The 13,206-nt window shown below is 42.6% G+C and overlaps 1 protein-coding gene across 1 annotated transcript in view; it reads right to left on the bottom strand.

Moving 5' to 3' along the window:
• Positions 1-708: 708 nt before the first annotated feature.
• Positions 709-13,206, bottom strand: part of fbxo15 (F-box protein 15) — a 36,671-nt gene continuing 24,173 nt past the window's right edge. The window contains exons 8-10 of the mRNA XM_069920374.1: positions 12,399-12,544; positions 11,764-11,888; positions 709-2,309 (exon numbers count right to left, since the gene is read on the bottom strand). Coding sequence (XP_069776475.1) covers positions 2,040-2,309; positions 11,764-11,888; positions 12,399-12,544 — 541 coding nt within the window. The 3' untranslated portion in view covers positions 709-2,039. The remainder of the gene's footprint in view (positions 2,310-11,763; positions 11,889-12,398; positions 12,545-13,206) is intronic.

Genomic DNA, 13,206 nt, shown 5'->3' with positions numbered 1-13,206 from the left:
GCACGCCACATCCATTGTCATCAATTTCTTTTGTCAACTCATTGAAAAACTAATTTAGGGTCATGAAGCATGACCTGCCCTTCTCAAAGCCAAATTGACTATCCTTGGGAAGACTATGCTTCTAAATCCTATCCCAAAAAATTCTCCCCCAGATAGTTTGCCCAATTTCAAATTACTCGAGACAGGAAAAAGAACATGATGACATAGCACCACCTTGGGGCAAAGAGTAAATGCATCTTTAAGAATGATTCAAGAGATGCTAAAATGAGAAAATGCATTTTGGAAAGATTTTACTCAAACAACAAGTCCATTAATCAGTAAACAAATGAGTGAAAAACGCTCAACATCTTCTGCATCAGATTTGCCAGTCTCAGCAGGACGCACATAAGAGTCTGAAGGTAAGGGCTTTGAAATAATAATCTAAGCAAACCTCACCATAGTCCTGAGGGTGCGCCACAACATTGGTTTTCACATTAGATACCTGACTAAAGTCCCATGTGTCCGGTTTGAGCAGTTAAAGAATTAGTGGCCATTCACAAATCATAGGACAATTCTGGTCAAAAATTTCCCCAGTCACTTCAAATATTAAATGGTTACATTTCTTGCTATAGATCTCATAACACTCAATGTACTACAAAGTTATGAAGTGTTGCTATTGAAATGCAAACCTTTGATGAAATAAGTATCTCCATTAAGACACTAAAATGGTTAATATGAAAATAAATTTATTCAAACAACACGTCACAAAACTGCAAACTAGTGCCAAGCATAGGAAGAACGATTCCAATGTATCACTGCATAGCGTCATGGTGAAAGAAAATTCACCTGGAGTTTCAATCTTCAAGTTACATTCATTTGTAAATAATTCTACTCTACCTCGAAGAGTCAAAGTATTAACAAAATAAAATATTTATTGTATGATTTGCCATGTAATAGAAGTAATTAAACTGAAGTAGAAGGAATGCCTCAAAGCCTGTTACAAAGTACAGCATTTAATAATCTTGGGTTTAATTTTACAATTGTGAACTGATTTAACAAAAATTTACAAAGGATTGGAATGAAGCTGGTTTTCAATGCTAATGCAATTTCAGACTGTTAGAAACAAAAACAATTCAAAATAGCCAGTTGATTAGATAACGCCACGTTGGTCTCTGACTTTTCCACACATTTTTTCTATTCGAAAGATTTTCACTTCAAGAAAACCTACACCAGTTCTGGAATAACAATAATCCCAAAGAAATGCTGCATAATGAAGTGAATGGCAAAATGTTCAAACACCATTTAGAAGCCCATTGCATTACAGTTAATACCCCTACAACATCCATAGATGTTTCTTTCGCATTCCCCATTCTCCGTTGGCTCAATTAGACACAATGGCCTTGACTAGCACTTCAGTCAGTTGCTGCAAGCTGAAGCCTCTTGACCCAAATTTGGTGATGCAGGTCCAACTTCAGATTGAAAAAAAATGAAGATTTCACCTTGCTATGCATAATTTAAAAAATAAATGTTGAATGCAAACTTCAAAGCTCTCTGCACTTCAAGTGCAGAATATCAGAAGCCAGTTTGCAAGTCACCCAACCATTGCATCAAATTCCTCTTTTGATTTAATTTTCTTGTTGTTCACTTCAGTTATCAGATTTTTTTTTTTTCCTTCTCCCTGATACCAGAATCTCAAATCACCTTCCTCCCAGCTCACAAAAGATTAGTCTTTTTAGACATGAAGCATTGATGCCTGTGGATGCAGCCACTCGGTTTTCAAAGAGAGCTGGGCTCCTTTCAAACAGTGGCTTCACTTTGTTAACAGAACAAACTTGAGGCAGACAACCATTCCCTGCCATTTAACTGGGCAAAAAAGTATTACCAAGTGAAAACAACCCATCAGGTGTTTGAGGGTAAAATCGAACAGCTAGGATCACAATCAAATGAGATGTTCAAAGTTATTCTTAATATGGGTAGCCCTCAAATAATGGAGCATTGATTCAGATATACAAGCAATGTATGGATTCTGAAGGTTAACGTCTAGACATTAATGTAAATTCTCAGTAAGCTGTTGCAAACCAGGCATTTACCTTTCTGACACTGAGGTAAAGGACAAGATTGACCACGTAATATTGTTGTTCTTCTTCCAACCACGTTAACTCCATATGAACTTGCCCTTCATGGTCCTTGTAATCAATAGTTTGTCTCTCGCCCATATACGAATATCTTATGCCAGAGGTGGAAACGGATTGCAAAGCCACAGGTGAGCTGACACACCAGAATGGCTTTTCTGCTTCCTCCAAAATGGTCACATCCATCAAGCAACAGTGCTGGGGCAAAAAAAATAAATGCAGCATAATGTTTAAGTAACAAATTTAAATCTTGCTACAATGAACTTTCTCCAATAGTCTGATGTGACAACAACTGGCCTGTATTTTGCAGAACTATGGGACCACATTCCATTCCACATTGCAAAATACCTCATGGAAATCTCAATTTACTTTCACATTTTCCCTTTTAGGGAAGGATCAAAGCAAATGCTGGTGTATCACTTCAGACCTGGCACCTTGCAAATACCATTCCTCGGTTGAAAAATCAGAAAACAGCTTAACGATGACAGCACCCCACAGATCTCAGCCTGGTCTCGGTAGCAGACCAAATCGATTCACAGGTTTTGAATCACTGGACACTCACAGTGATGAGGAGAGACTGTTATTCCATTGCAAACCAGTCTGGGCCTAGTGCCCTGACCAATCGGTTGAAAGCCTGTCAACATCAAGGCTTAGCCAATAAAAGGGGGAAGGTTTCAGCTTGGGGGTGGGGGGTGGGGGAGAGAGCCATGGATTTAACATGGAAAAAATTAAGGTCATACAATTCTGAGAAGGATGAGAATGGAAGAGCTGAGAGCCTAGTGTTAAAAGTTCACAATGGCAATTCAATGAAAAATGAGATGCATATTGTCCAAATGCATGAAGAAACATCACCTAACGGACAGAACAACTTCGATTGATTTGACAGCTATTACAGAGGTCCTTGATGTTTGGAAGTAAGTATTCTCACATATTTGTTGCTTACAAGGCAATGATGCTGAGGTTATGGACGTTAAACTTGATAATAGGGACACAAGGACAAGAAACAGTAGTCATTGTCCCTCTGGCCCATTCAGTCTACTGCACCATTCAATAAGATCACGTATAAACTGGCCGTGAATGCCACTTACCCAGCCATCCCCCTTAACAGTTAATACCCCTACAATTCAAAAAAACCTGAGGTGGCACATTTAGCATAGCGGTTATCACAACAGTGCTGCATTGCCAGTGACTGGGGTTCAAATCCGACAGTGTCCATAAGGTTGTACATTCTCCATGAATCTGCATGGGTTTCTTTCCACCCTCCAAAATATACAGGGGTTGTACGTCAATTGGGCATGTTACAAACTGCATGCGAGGATAAGCAATAGACAATGAACCAGACAGTCCAGACCAAAATCTAGAAAGTTACATCAAAGTTCAGTCTTTTACATTCAGTGTTCAAGTATAGGCCTGTGAAATTTGATGCCCAGAATTAATGATGAACTGATGGGAAGACTGGAGTTGTAGCTGCTACAGACTCACTAATTCTCCTTGTGTTGCCTTTGACGAAATGTCCATCCACACGAGCTGTGGTCATAACACTCCTGGTCCTTTTGTAGGCGAGACTCGAACTAGGCAGCCTCCACAAAGCTTCCAAGACCCTGGCACCGGTCTCTCCAAGTGACCTTCAATGTTCGTCACACTCAAAACGACGCACTTTGCTACCCAAAAGACCCTCCTGGCACAGGTCAATCCACCAAAAAGGTCCAGTCATTCACAGTGACTTCTTTGCTCTGAATTCCTCAAAATGGTTGGCCACAGGAGCTGCTACAAAAAGCTGTTTTCTCTCTAGGCTTCTTCAGGTGGATTCTCCGCCAAGAATGCGCCTGGTGAAGCGGCCCTTTGAATTGTCGTTCAGGTGGCAACACTAAAAGCGCAGCACTGGCCACCTGAAGGGACAGCTGCACCAGATGTGCCTCTGAGTGCACTCTGGCTCCTATCCCTTCAGGTTGTCAGGTTTGGGATGGCTGGCCGTCAGAGCAGGGACAGTCAGTGCAGGCCATCAGCGTGGGGACGTCCTCACACTGACATCGCTGCCCCGCTCCCCCAACAGCCTGACACAGCCCCCACACCCGCTCCCCCCAGCCCGACACAAGCCCCCATACCTGCTCCAACAACCTGACACGAGCCTCCACACCCCCCAAAGCCCGACATGAGTCCCCACACCCCCCAAAGCTCGACACGAGCCCCCACACCCCCAAAAGCCCGACACGAGCCCCCACACCCCCAAAAGCCTGACATGAGCCCCCACACCCCCCCAAAGCCTGACACGAGTCCCCACACCCCCCCAAAGCCCGACACGAGCCCCCACACCCCCCCCAAAGCCCTACACAAGTCCCCACACCCACCAGCCCGACACGATCTTCCACACCAACAGACAAGTCCAGCTGACCCACAGTGCAGGGACCCACGTCGGGCTGCTGGGAGAGCGGGCGTGGGGACCCACGTTAGGCCACTGGGAGAGCTGGGTAGTGGTATAAGGACATCCCCACACCGACAGCCTGTGCAGACCGCTGCACAGTGTGGGGACCAATGTCAGGCCGATGGGAAAGCGGGGCAGCGGTATCAGTGTGGGGACGTCCTGTGGGACATCACCGCGTTGACAGCCCATGCTGGATGCCCTTGCCCTAACATCATGCGTGGGGGTCAGGGGCAGCTGGGAGGTGAGCTGTCAGGCACTCGCCAGCTGACTGTCATCATGTGCAGGGGGTGACCTCAGTGCTCCGGCGATTATCCCTCCCGGATGAGGGTTATAAAGTTCACCTTGCAGGGGCCTCCTGCACTTTCAAGTGCCCCCCCCCCCCCCCCCGACAGCTGTATATTGGCATAATATGCAGCTTTACATTCGGGGATTTTGGCCACCTGAAAGTGCCTTCTGTAACGATAGTGACCATAATTTTAAGCAACTAGCAATGCCTTACTGTGATTAAACTTGGCTGCCACCAGGGGCTGACACAGAGCAGAAGATAAACAGTATGCAGAGCTGTAATGAAGACTTGCAGCCTCATGGTGCTGTTTACAACAACTTTAAAGAACCTTTTCCCTCATCCATGTGTTGGTTAAGAACTCACACATATGAATACAAGGTGAAACATGGTGTCAGAAATGGTATGAAGGAAATTAGAAGGAAATACCTTAAAGGTAAAATCTAAAGTCAGCAACTGATCAGTGAAGAGAAGCTATCAGTGAAAAATGGAAGGATTACATCCACCAGCAAAACTTCAGCTGACAGGTAATGTGACTGAAAATTGGAACAGATTTAAACAGCATTTTGGATTGTATTTAGTGGCAGTCGGAGTTAACGAGAAGAGTGATAAAGTGAAAGCGTCAGTTTTCTTGCAGGTCGTGGGTGATAAAGCCCTGGAGGTGTATAATAACCATATTTGCTGCTGAAGGAGACAAAATGAAACTGGAAAAAATAATGGAACAGTTTGAGGCATACTGCATACCTAAACGTAATGTGAAGTTTGAGAGGCAGGGATTTTTCACGTGTACTGAAAATGGAAGAAAGCTACTTTTGTTTTAAGAAGGGGAGGTGTAATGATTGCAAGCAGCTAGCAATGCATTACTGTTTGATTAGACATGGCTGCCACCAGGGGCTGACACAGAGCAGGAGATGCACAGGCTGTAATGGAGACTTGCAGCCTCATGGCATTATGGTGCTGTTTACAACAAATTGTCAGCCACAAACGAGCCTGCAGCTGACGTGGACTTTTACCCCCTCCATAAATCTTCGTCCGCGAAGCCAAGCCAAAGAAAAAACAACAAATTTAAAGTAAAGAGCCTTTTCCTTCATCCATGTGTTGTCTAAAAACTCACACACATGAATACAAGAAGAAACACTCTTCAGCAGTCAAAATGGTTCTCCTTTGCAAAATCACAACGTCTTCACAAATGTATTGAATTCTGGAACAGATGGTGACAAACCTTCACTCAGTTCTTCCAATGTATTGAATGTTCACTGAGCTGTGACTTACGATGGTGCTTGTGTAAAATGTTAACTGTGACCATTCAGTTCCTCCTGTCTATACTATCCCTTACAGTAATGATCCCATTTTACTAAAACAGGAGCTCATAGTAGGTGTAATTTGGCAGCACGGGCTCATGGGCCAAAAAGGCCTGTTACCGTGCTGTACGTCAGTATATTTACATTTTAATATGTCATGAGGCAGTCTCTACTGCTTCCTTGGGCAGGAAATTCCACAGATTCATCAATATTTAGGAGAAACAGTCCTTCCTCATCTGTTTCGATTCCCTTGAATCTTGAGGTCAGATCCCTCGATTTAAAGATGATTTAAAAATAATAGTAAATGATCTCAGGACAAGATAATAAAAAGGTGAAACGTAACGCCCTTTCAGGAGGCCTGAACACCCCCATGTGAAGCTGCAGAATATCCCCCCTTACGGCTCAATACCCACTCACCTGAATGCGCCCGGAGTGCCTCAGAGGCACTGACGCCAACCCTCCTCGGGGCTGAATCTGCAGCCGCAGTAAATAGCTGCTTAGGGGCAGGCTGATGATTCCATCAGTCCGCTAAATGACACCAGCCCCCCCCCCCCCACCACTACCTGCAGCCCCCTTGCCCTCTGGGGAGAGGCGGCCAGTGGAGCGGGGCGCTGTGGCAGCCCGGCTGGCCACTCCTGCACCTCACTGGGTGCTTCGGTCTTCAGGGCCTCTCTCGGTGGCTCAAAATACGGCATAGCAATGGCGGTCTTCCCGACCCATAATCCCCCACGCAGGTGGAACCGTTGTGGGGAACAACTATGCCACATATTTATGACGGGTGACGCTGCGGCACCAGCCCCCCCACCTCCAACAGATCCGGAGGGCACTACAAGGCGCCTCTGGATATGAATAGGCCCTTTCAAGTGGACCAGGTTGCACTCCAGCGCGCTGCCACCTGCATTAGCAGTTTTAAATCCACTCCTGTTGCAGGCCTCATTGTGGAGAGTCCATCTGAAAGGGCCTATAGATACAATGTGACAGAAAACTCCAGTTGGTGCAGGTAATAGGTCCTCCAACAGCAACAACATTATTGAAGAGAAAATTAGTGGCAAATCAAGAAGGTCAGAAATACTCATGAAGTATGTGAGTTTCCTCTCAAGATACAGCACTGGCATATTACCAATTGAGATCCTACTTAAAGGATAAATTAGGAAGCAGTTTGAGTTTGCCAGAGGGAAGTAACTTTGAATATGTGATTACAGATACAATGATAATCAAAAGATTTATAACAAATATGTATATTAAACTGCAAGAAAAGGAGAATGAGGAAACAAATGGTAAAACTAAACAAAAATGGGAACAAGATTTAAATATAAAGATAAAAAAGGAAACATGGGAGAAGTTATGCTCTGGAACGATGAGAAATACAATAAATATGAGGTTACGTATGATACAATATAACTGGATACACAGGCTATACATTACACCTCAAAAGTTAAATAAATGGGACCCAACAGTATCTGATAGATGTTTTCAATGTAAAAAAGAAATGGGAACAACAATTCATGCAATCTGGACATGTGAGAAAGTAGAAAAATTTTGGGAAGATCTAAATCAGATATTAAATAAAATAACAGAAAACAATATACCAAAGAATCTAGAGATCTTCCTCCTAAGTAACATAAAAAACAAAGAATTTGGAATTGATTTGGAGGATGCACAAAAAAGATTTGTTAAGATAGCTCTAGCCGTAGCAAAAAAATGTATTATGTCAACCTGGAAATTGGAAGAAAATTTGAAAATACAACAATGGTATATAGAAATGAATAAATGTATTCCATTAGAAAAAATAACATATAGTTTAAGAAATAGTATTGAAATATTCGAACAAATATGGGAGCCTTACATGAAACACAATAGCGAAAACCTACCGGGGACAATCACTACCTAAGTTAACGGAAGGAAAAGGAAATGAAAAGAATGGACTCAGTGGAATTTCTGGTGTATTTTTATTGAATGACAACATTGTCTGACTGGTTTAATGTATCCTAGATTTTGTACCTTAAATGGACAGGAGGGGGGAGGTAGGGAGGGTGGGATGGGAGGAGGGAGGGGGGGAGAAAATGGCACTGTATATGTGTGAAAAGGAAAAAGTGTGTATCATGGTTAATGTGATTTATGGTGTGAAAAATAAAAAATTGGAAAAAAAAAGTCTGTGAGTTTCCAAATTAGAAAGTATTTTTTTTAAATTCAATTGGAAAATGCAATCAGATCAGTTTTCAGGAGTGAGATTGAACTGGGGTACATGCTACATTTTATTTTGATTTCTAAATCTTGTCAAGAGCAAACATTCGCAACCTTGTTTTTGGCAATAGCCCCCTTAGGTTTAAGGGCCACCTTCCCTGTGAATTAATCAAGTTTTGGTTTATTCCATACTTCTCTCCTGCCGACTACACTGAAAACAAAACATACTTACTGAAATGTGTTGCGGCCCTCATTGGGAATGGGGATTAAGGGATGATTTAAATTATGGGAATAACAATGGCTGATTTTCATTGGAGCGAGGCAGTCAAAAACCTGGGCCTTGAATAAACCCCATCATGGTGTGAATTAGGCCAAGTTAATGGCAAGGTTTGATTGAAGGGTGTGCCCATAAATAATTAACTGTCAGCATCTAAAGAAATATTTCAACCAATTCTCAGTAAATGCAAAACTAAAAATACCACAAGTAATTCATTTGTGGCCATCCATGAATACGTAAACTATCAGATGAAAAGAAGCTTGTAAAATAAATCTCGTCGGGGTCTGCGAGAGCGGGACTATGAAGGAGAGGAGCATTTAAAAAGCAGTAGGAGAGCAGGTACTTTTAAATTTCTCCATTAGCCCATTAGCTGTAGCCAATAAAAGCAACATCAAGCAGAGTGGTCATTATGTGAGAGGGCCAGTGTAGAAGTGGGACTTTGAGGCTTTGGCTCGAAAGGACCGGTGCAGAAGGGGGAAATCTGAGGCTTTGGCTTGAGTGGCTTCAGTGAACTGAAGTTGAGGCAAGGCAACGACAGGTTTTTCTACCTCAGGGAAGCCCAGGTGACTTCATCTGCAAGAAGTGCATCCAACTTCAGCTCCTGACAAACCGCGTTAGGGAAATGGATGAACTCCAGATCATTTGGAAGATTGAGGGTGAGATAGACAGGAGGTACAGGGGCACAATTGCACTGGAGGCGGGGGGAGGGAAAGAGAAAGGTGACAATCAAGAGAGGGAAAAGGAACAGCTAAGGTACCCTTGCAGCCATTCTCATCATATATCCCTTTGGCTGGGCCAGGCAGTCGCCAAAGCAACATGGACAGCTTTGAACACAGAAGGGAAGGGTGAAGTCAGGTGGAACATTATTCATAATGGACACAATAGTCAGAGGAACAGATAGGAGATTCTACGGGTAGAAAAGAGACTCCACTATAATGTGTTGCTTCCCAGGTGATTGTGTCCAGGATATCAATGAGCAGGTGCAGAATATTAAAGGGGAGGGTGAGCAGCCAGAGGTCATGCTACATAGGTAGGAGTCTTCCAAAATCAGTTTGGAGAGTTAGGAAAGAGGCTGAAAAGCAGGACTTCCAAGGTGGCAATCTCTGGAATACTCCTGGTGCCACGAGTCAGAACAGAAAGATTGTGCAGACAAATGAGTGGCTGAAAGAGATAGTGCAGGGGGCAGGGTTTCACGTTCTAGGATCACTGGAACCTTTTCTGGGGAAGGGGGGTAACCTGTACAAGTGGGATAGTTTGCAGCTGAACAGGAGGGGAACCAATATCCTGGCAGGGAACCAATATCCTGGCAGGGAACCAATATCCTGGCAGGGAACCAATATCCTGGCAGGGAACCAATATCCTGGCAGGGAACCAATATCCTGGCAGGGAACCAATATCCTGGCAGGGAACCAATATCCTGGCAGGGAACCAATATCCTGGCAGGGAACCAATATCCTGGCAGGGAACCAATATCCTGGCAGGGAACCAATATCCTGGCAGGGAACCAATATCCTGGCAGGGAAGTTTGCTAATGCTGTTTAGAGGAGTTTAAACTCGATTCACATGGGAGGTGGGAATGAAAGCAAAGAGGTAGTTGGCACACAAGTAAGGACAGCTGGTAGGGAGTTTTGTGGAAGAACAGGCATGGATAGATGGAATAGATGTAGAAAGGTTCTTTCCCATGGTGGGAGAGTCTAGGACAAGAGATCACATCTTCAGGATTGAAAGGCATCTGCTTAGAACAGAGATGTGGAAGAATTTCTTCAGACAGAGGGTGGAATTTGTCACCACAGGTGGTTGTGGAGGCCAGATCATTGGGTGTGTTTAAGGTTTGAGATTGATAGGCTCTTAATTAGCCAGGCCATCAAAGATTATGGTGAGAAGGCCAGACTGTGGGGTTTTGTGAAAATGGATAAGCTCATGATTAAATGGCAGGACAGTCTTGATGAGCTGAATAGCCTATTTCTGCTCCTACATCATGGTCTTATCATAAAGTAGAAGGTCTAAGGACTGGAGGATCAGAGTCAAAGAGCATAAAAATAGGCCCTTCAGCTCAACAGGCTGGGCAAACACCAATCTACACATTCTATTTTGTTCTATACACATTCTATTTTGTTCTATACACATTCTATTTTGTTCTATACACATTCTCATTAAATTTTCCCCCAAATTCTACAACTCACTCGTAGTTAGTCCAATTTACAATGGCCAATTAATCTTCGAACCATTATGTGGAAGGAAACTGGATCACCTGGATAAAACCCAGGTGGTGACAGAACATGCAAAAAATCTATAGAGAACTTCAGAGGTTGGGATTAAACTGAGGTCATCGGAGTCATGAGGCACCAGTTTTACTCTGGTTTCAAGAAGCAGAATCAAAACAACTCAAGAAACAAAAAAAAAATCTGTTCAGCAAAGAGAGACAAGAGAAAAATGAGAGGGAAACTCCACTGCAATTATAGCGAAAACAAATATCCTCAAGGGACAAGGATAGGACAAATTATGAATCACTAAGCAAAAATTAAGTATCTGCCAGAAGAGCAGATAAATAAATCTGAAGGGTTTTAACAAATATGTAAATAGCAAAAGGAGAGTGAAGGATAAAATTGGTCCCTTAGAGAATCAGGGCGGACAACTGTGTGTGGAACCAAACGTGAACAAGTTATTTTCTTCAGTATTCACTGGGGAGGCGGATATTGAATGTGCAGGATAAGGGAAGCAAAAGGGGTAATCATGGAAAATGTAGGAATTAAGAAAGAGGGGATATTGGAGTTTTTGAAGTATATAAAGGTGGATGTCTTTGGGTCCTGACGGGAATTTCCCCAGGACCTTGAGGGAAGTCAGGGAAGAAATAGTGGAGTCTCTGACAGTAATTTTTCAAAAGCCATTAGAGAGGGGCGTAGTGCCAGAGGATTGGCGTATCGCACATGTGGTTCCTTTGTTTAAAAAGGGTTCAAGGGGTAAGCCTGGCAATTATAGGCCTGTAAGTTTGACTTCGGTGGTTGGTAAGCTAATGGAAAGTATTCTTAGAGCAAACCATTTGTGATGAACAGGATATTAAAGAAAAAAAATATAACAAATTAACATTATAAGGTTAAGAGGGGCCACTGGGTTTTGGCTGGAAGGGCCTGTACCATCTAAATTTCTAAATTTAAAACATTCTAACAATTTACTAATTCTTATACCTGTATTTTTCCTTCAAAGAACTCTGTATTCCAAGGGATCGAGATAATTCCACTGATGGTGCTGTGCTGAGATTCATCCTCTAAACTTATAACTACTATTTGCAAGAAGCCATTCTGGATGTATTCTGAAATTATGAGATAATGTGATTAAAAATTGCTGCAAGAGTTTATCAACTTTAATTAGGTAGAGTAGCAACTGTTTATGATCAAATAATTGTAAATAAAAGATTGTCAGTGTAATTTCTCTGTTGATCATACAGTTTCAGAAAAGTCTTAAAACTATAACTAATTTTTTTTTATTAAATCAAAAGTTGATTCAATCTCAAAAGGTTCTAGTTCCCATTCCAAAGATAAAACTGCACTTGATTTTAATGAATTAAATGGATTATTTTGAAGCTGGAGTCCTTGGCTGCCTGACTTATCAAAGATCACCAAAATTCTGCTCCTGGACTTGTTGCTCGTCTCCTGGTGGTCCAGTTGCCACAGAAAATTGGCACCTTTATATAAAAACAACTCGACAGAACAGAGGGGAAAAAAAAGACAACCAAGAAAACAGTCACTGTTAAATTACGAGAAAATGCAGTCAAATATATTTTCTGCAGAAGTCGTTCAAACTGAAGTGGAAAGCTTCTTACCTTTTCTACAGAAGAGGTTGTGAAAGCTACCAGACATGTAGGAACTTTTCCCATAATGCAAAGTAATATGACAATGATAGCCAAGTAGTCCATATTCCGAGACAATATCGTCCGGCACAGGCTCGTGAGGTGGTGACATATATGGGCTTTTAATTTTAAAAACATAAAGTAATAGTTTTGTAATCTTCAAGCATTATAATTTAATACATTATGCAATAACTTGTCCTCATCCACCCATGTTGATGTAATGGACAACAAAGAGCATCAGCACCACTACTTCATCAGTAACCAGAGGAAATGTGGCATGTCACCATCATCCCTTAACAACCCTACAGGTGCATCTTGAAAGCATCCCATCATGGTGTACCCCGGTGTGGTTCAAGAACTGCTGAACCAAAGACCAAAAGAAATTTTCTCCCCTCCATCAACGCTATCTGCAACTCCCACTGCCTTGAAAAAGTGGCCTCCATATTAATAGACTCTTCCCACCCCCGACCACACTCTCTTCACCCACCCCACTCTCGTCAGGAAAATTCACAAGCACAAAATCACACACTACCAGGTTCATGGAGTTTCTTCCCCCCCCCCAAAACAGTGATCGGACTCCAAAATAAACCCCAAAATAGTACAATTAATGCTGTCTTTCTTCTGTACCAATTGATCTCCCCAACTCTGCACTTCTATACTGTGTCTTACTTGTTGTACTATGTACGAGACATATACTGGTCTGCTCACAGAACAACCTTGATTGCTGCATTTTCAATGCACAGCAATAAACAAACTTGAGAAAAGGGAGCTTGAACAGTAT

Source organism: Narcine bancroftii, chromosome 2 (assembly GCF_036971445.1).
Source record: "Narcine bancroftii isolate sNarBan1 chromosome 2, sNarBan1.hap1, whole genome shotgun sequence".
NCBI lineage: Eukaryota > Metazoa > Chordata > Chondrichthyes > Torpediniformes > Narcinidae > Narcine > Narcine bancroftii.
Note: the sequence above shows the minus strand (reverse complement) of the source record. Positions and strands in the feature narration are given on the sequence as shown.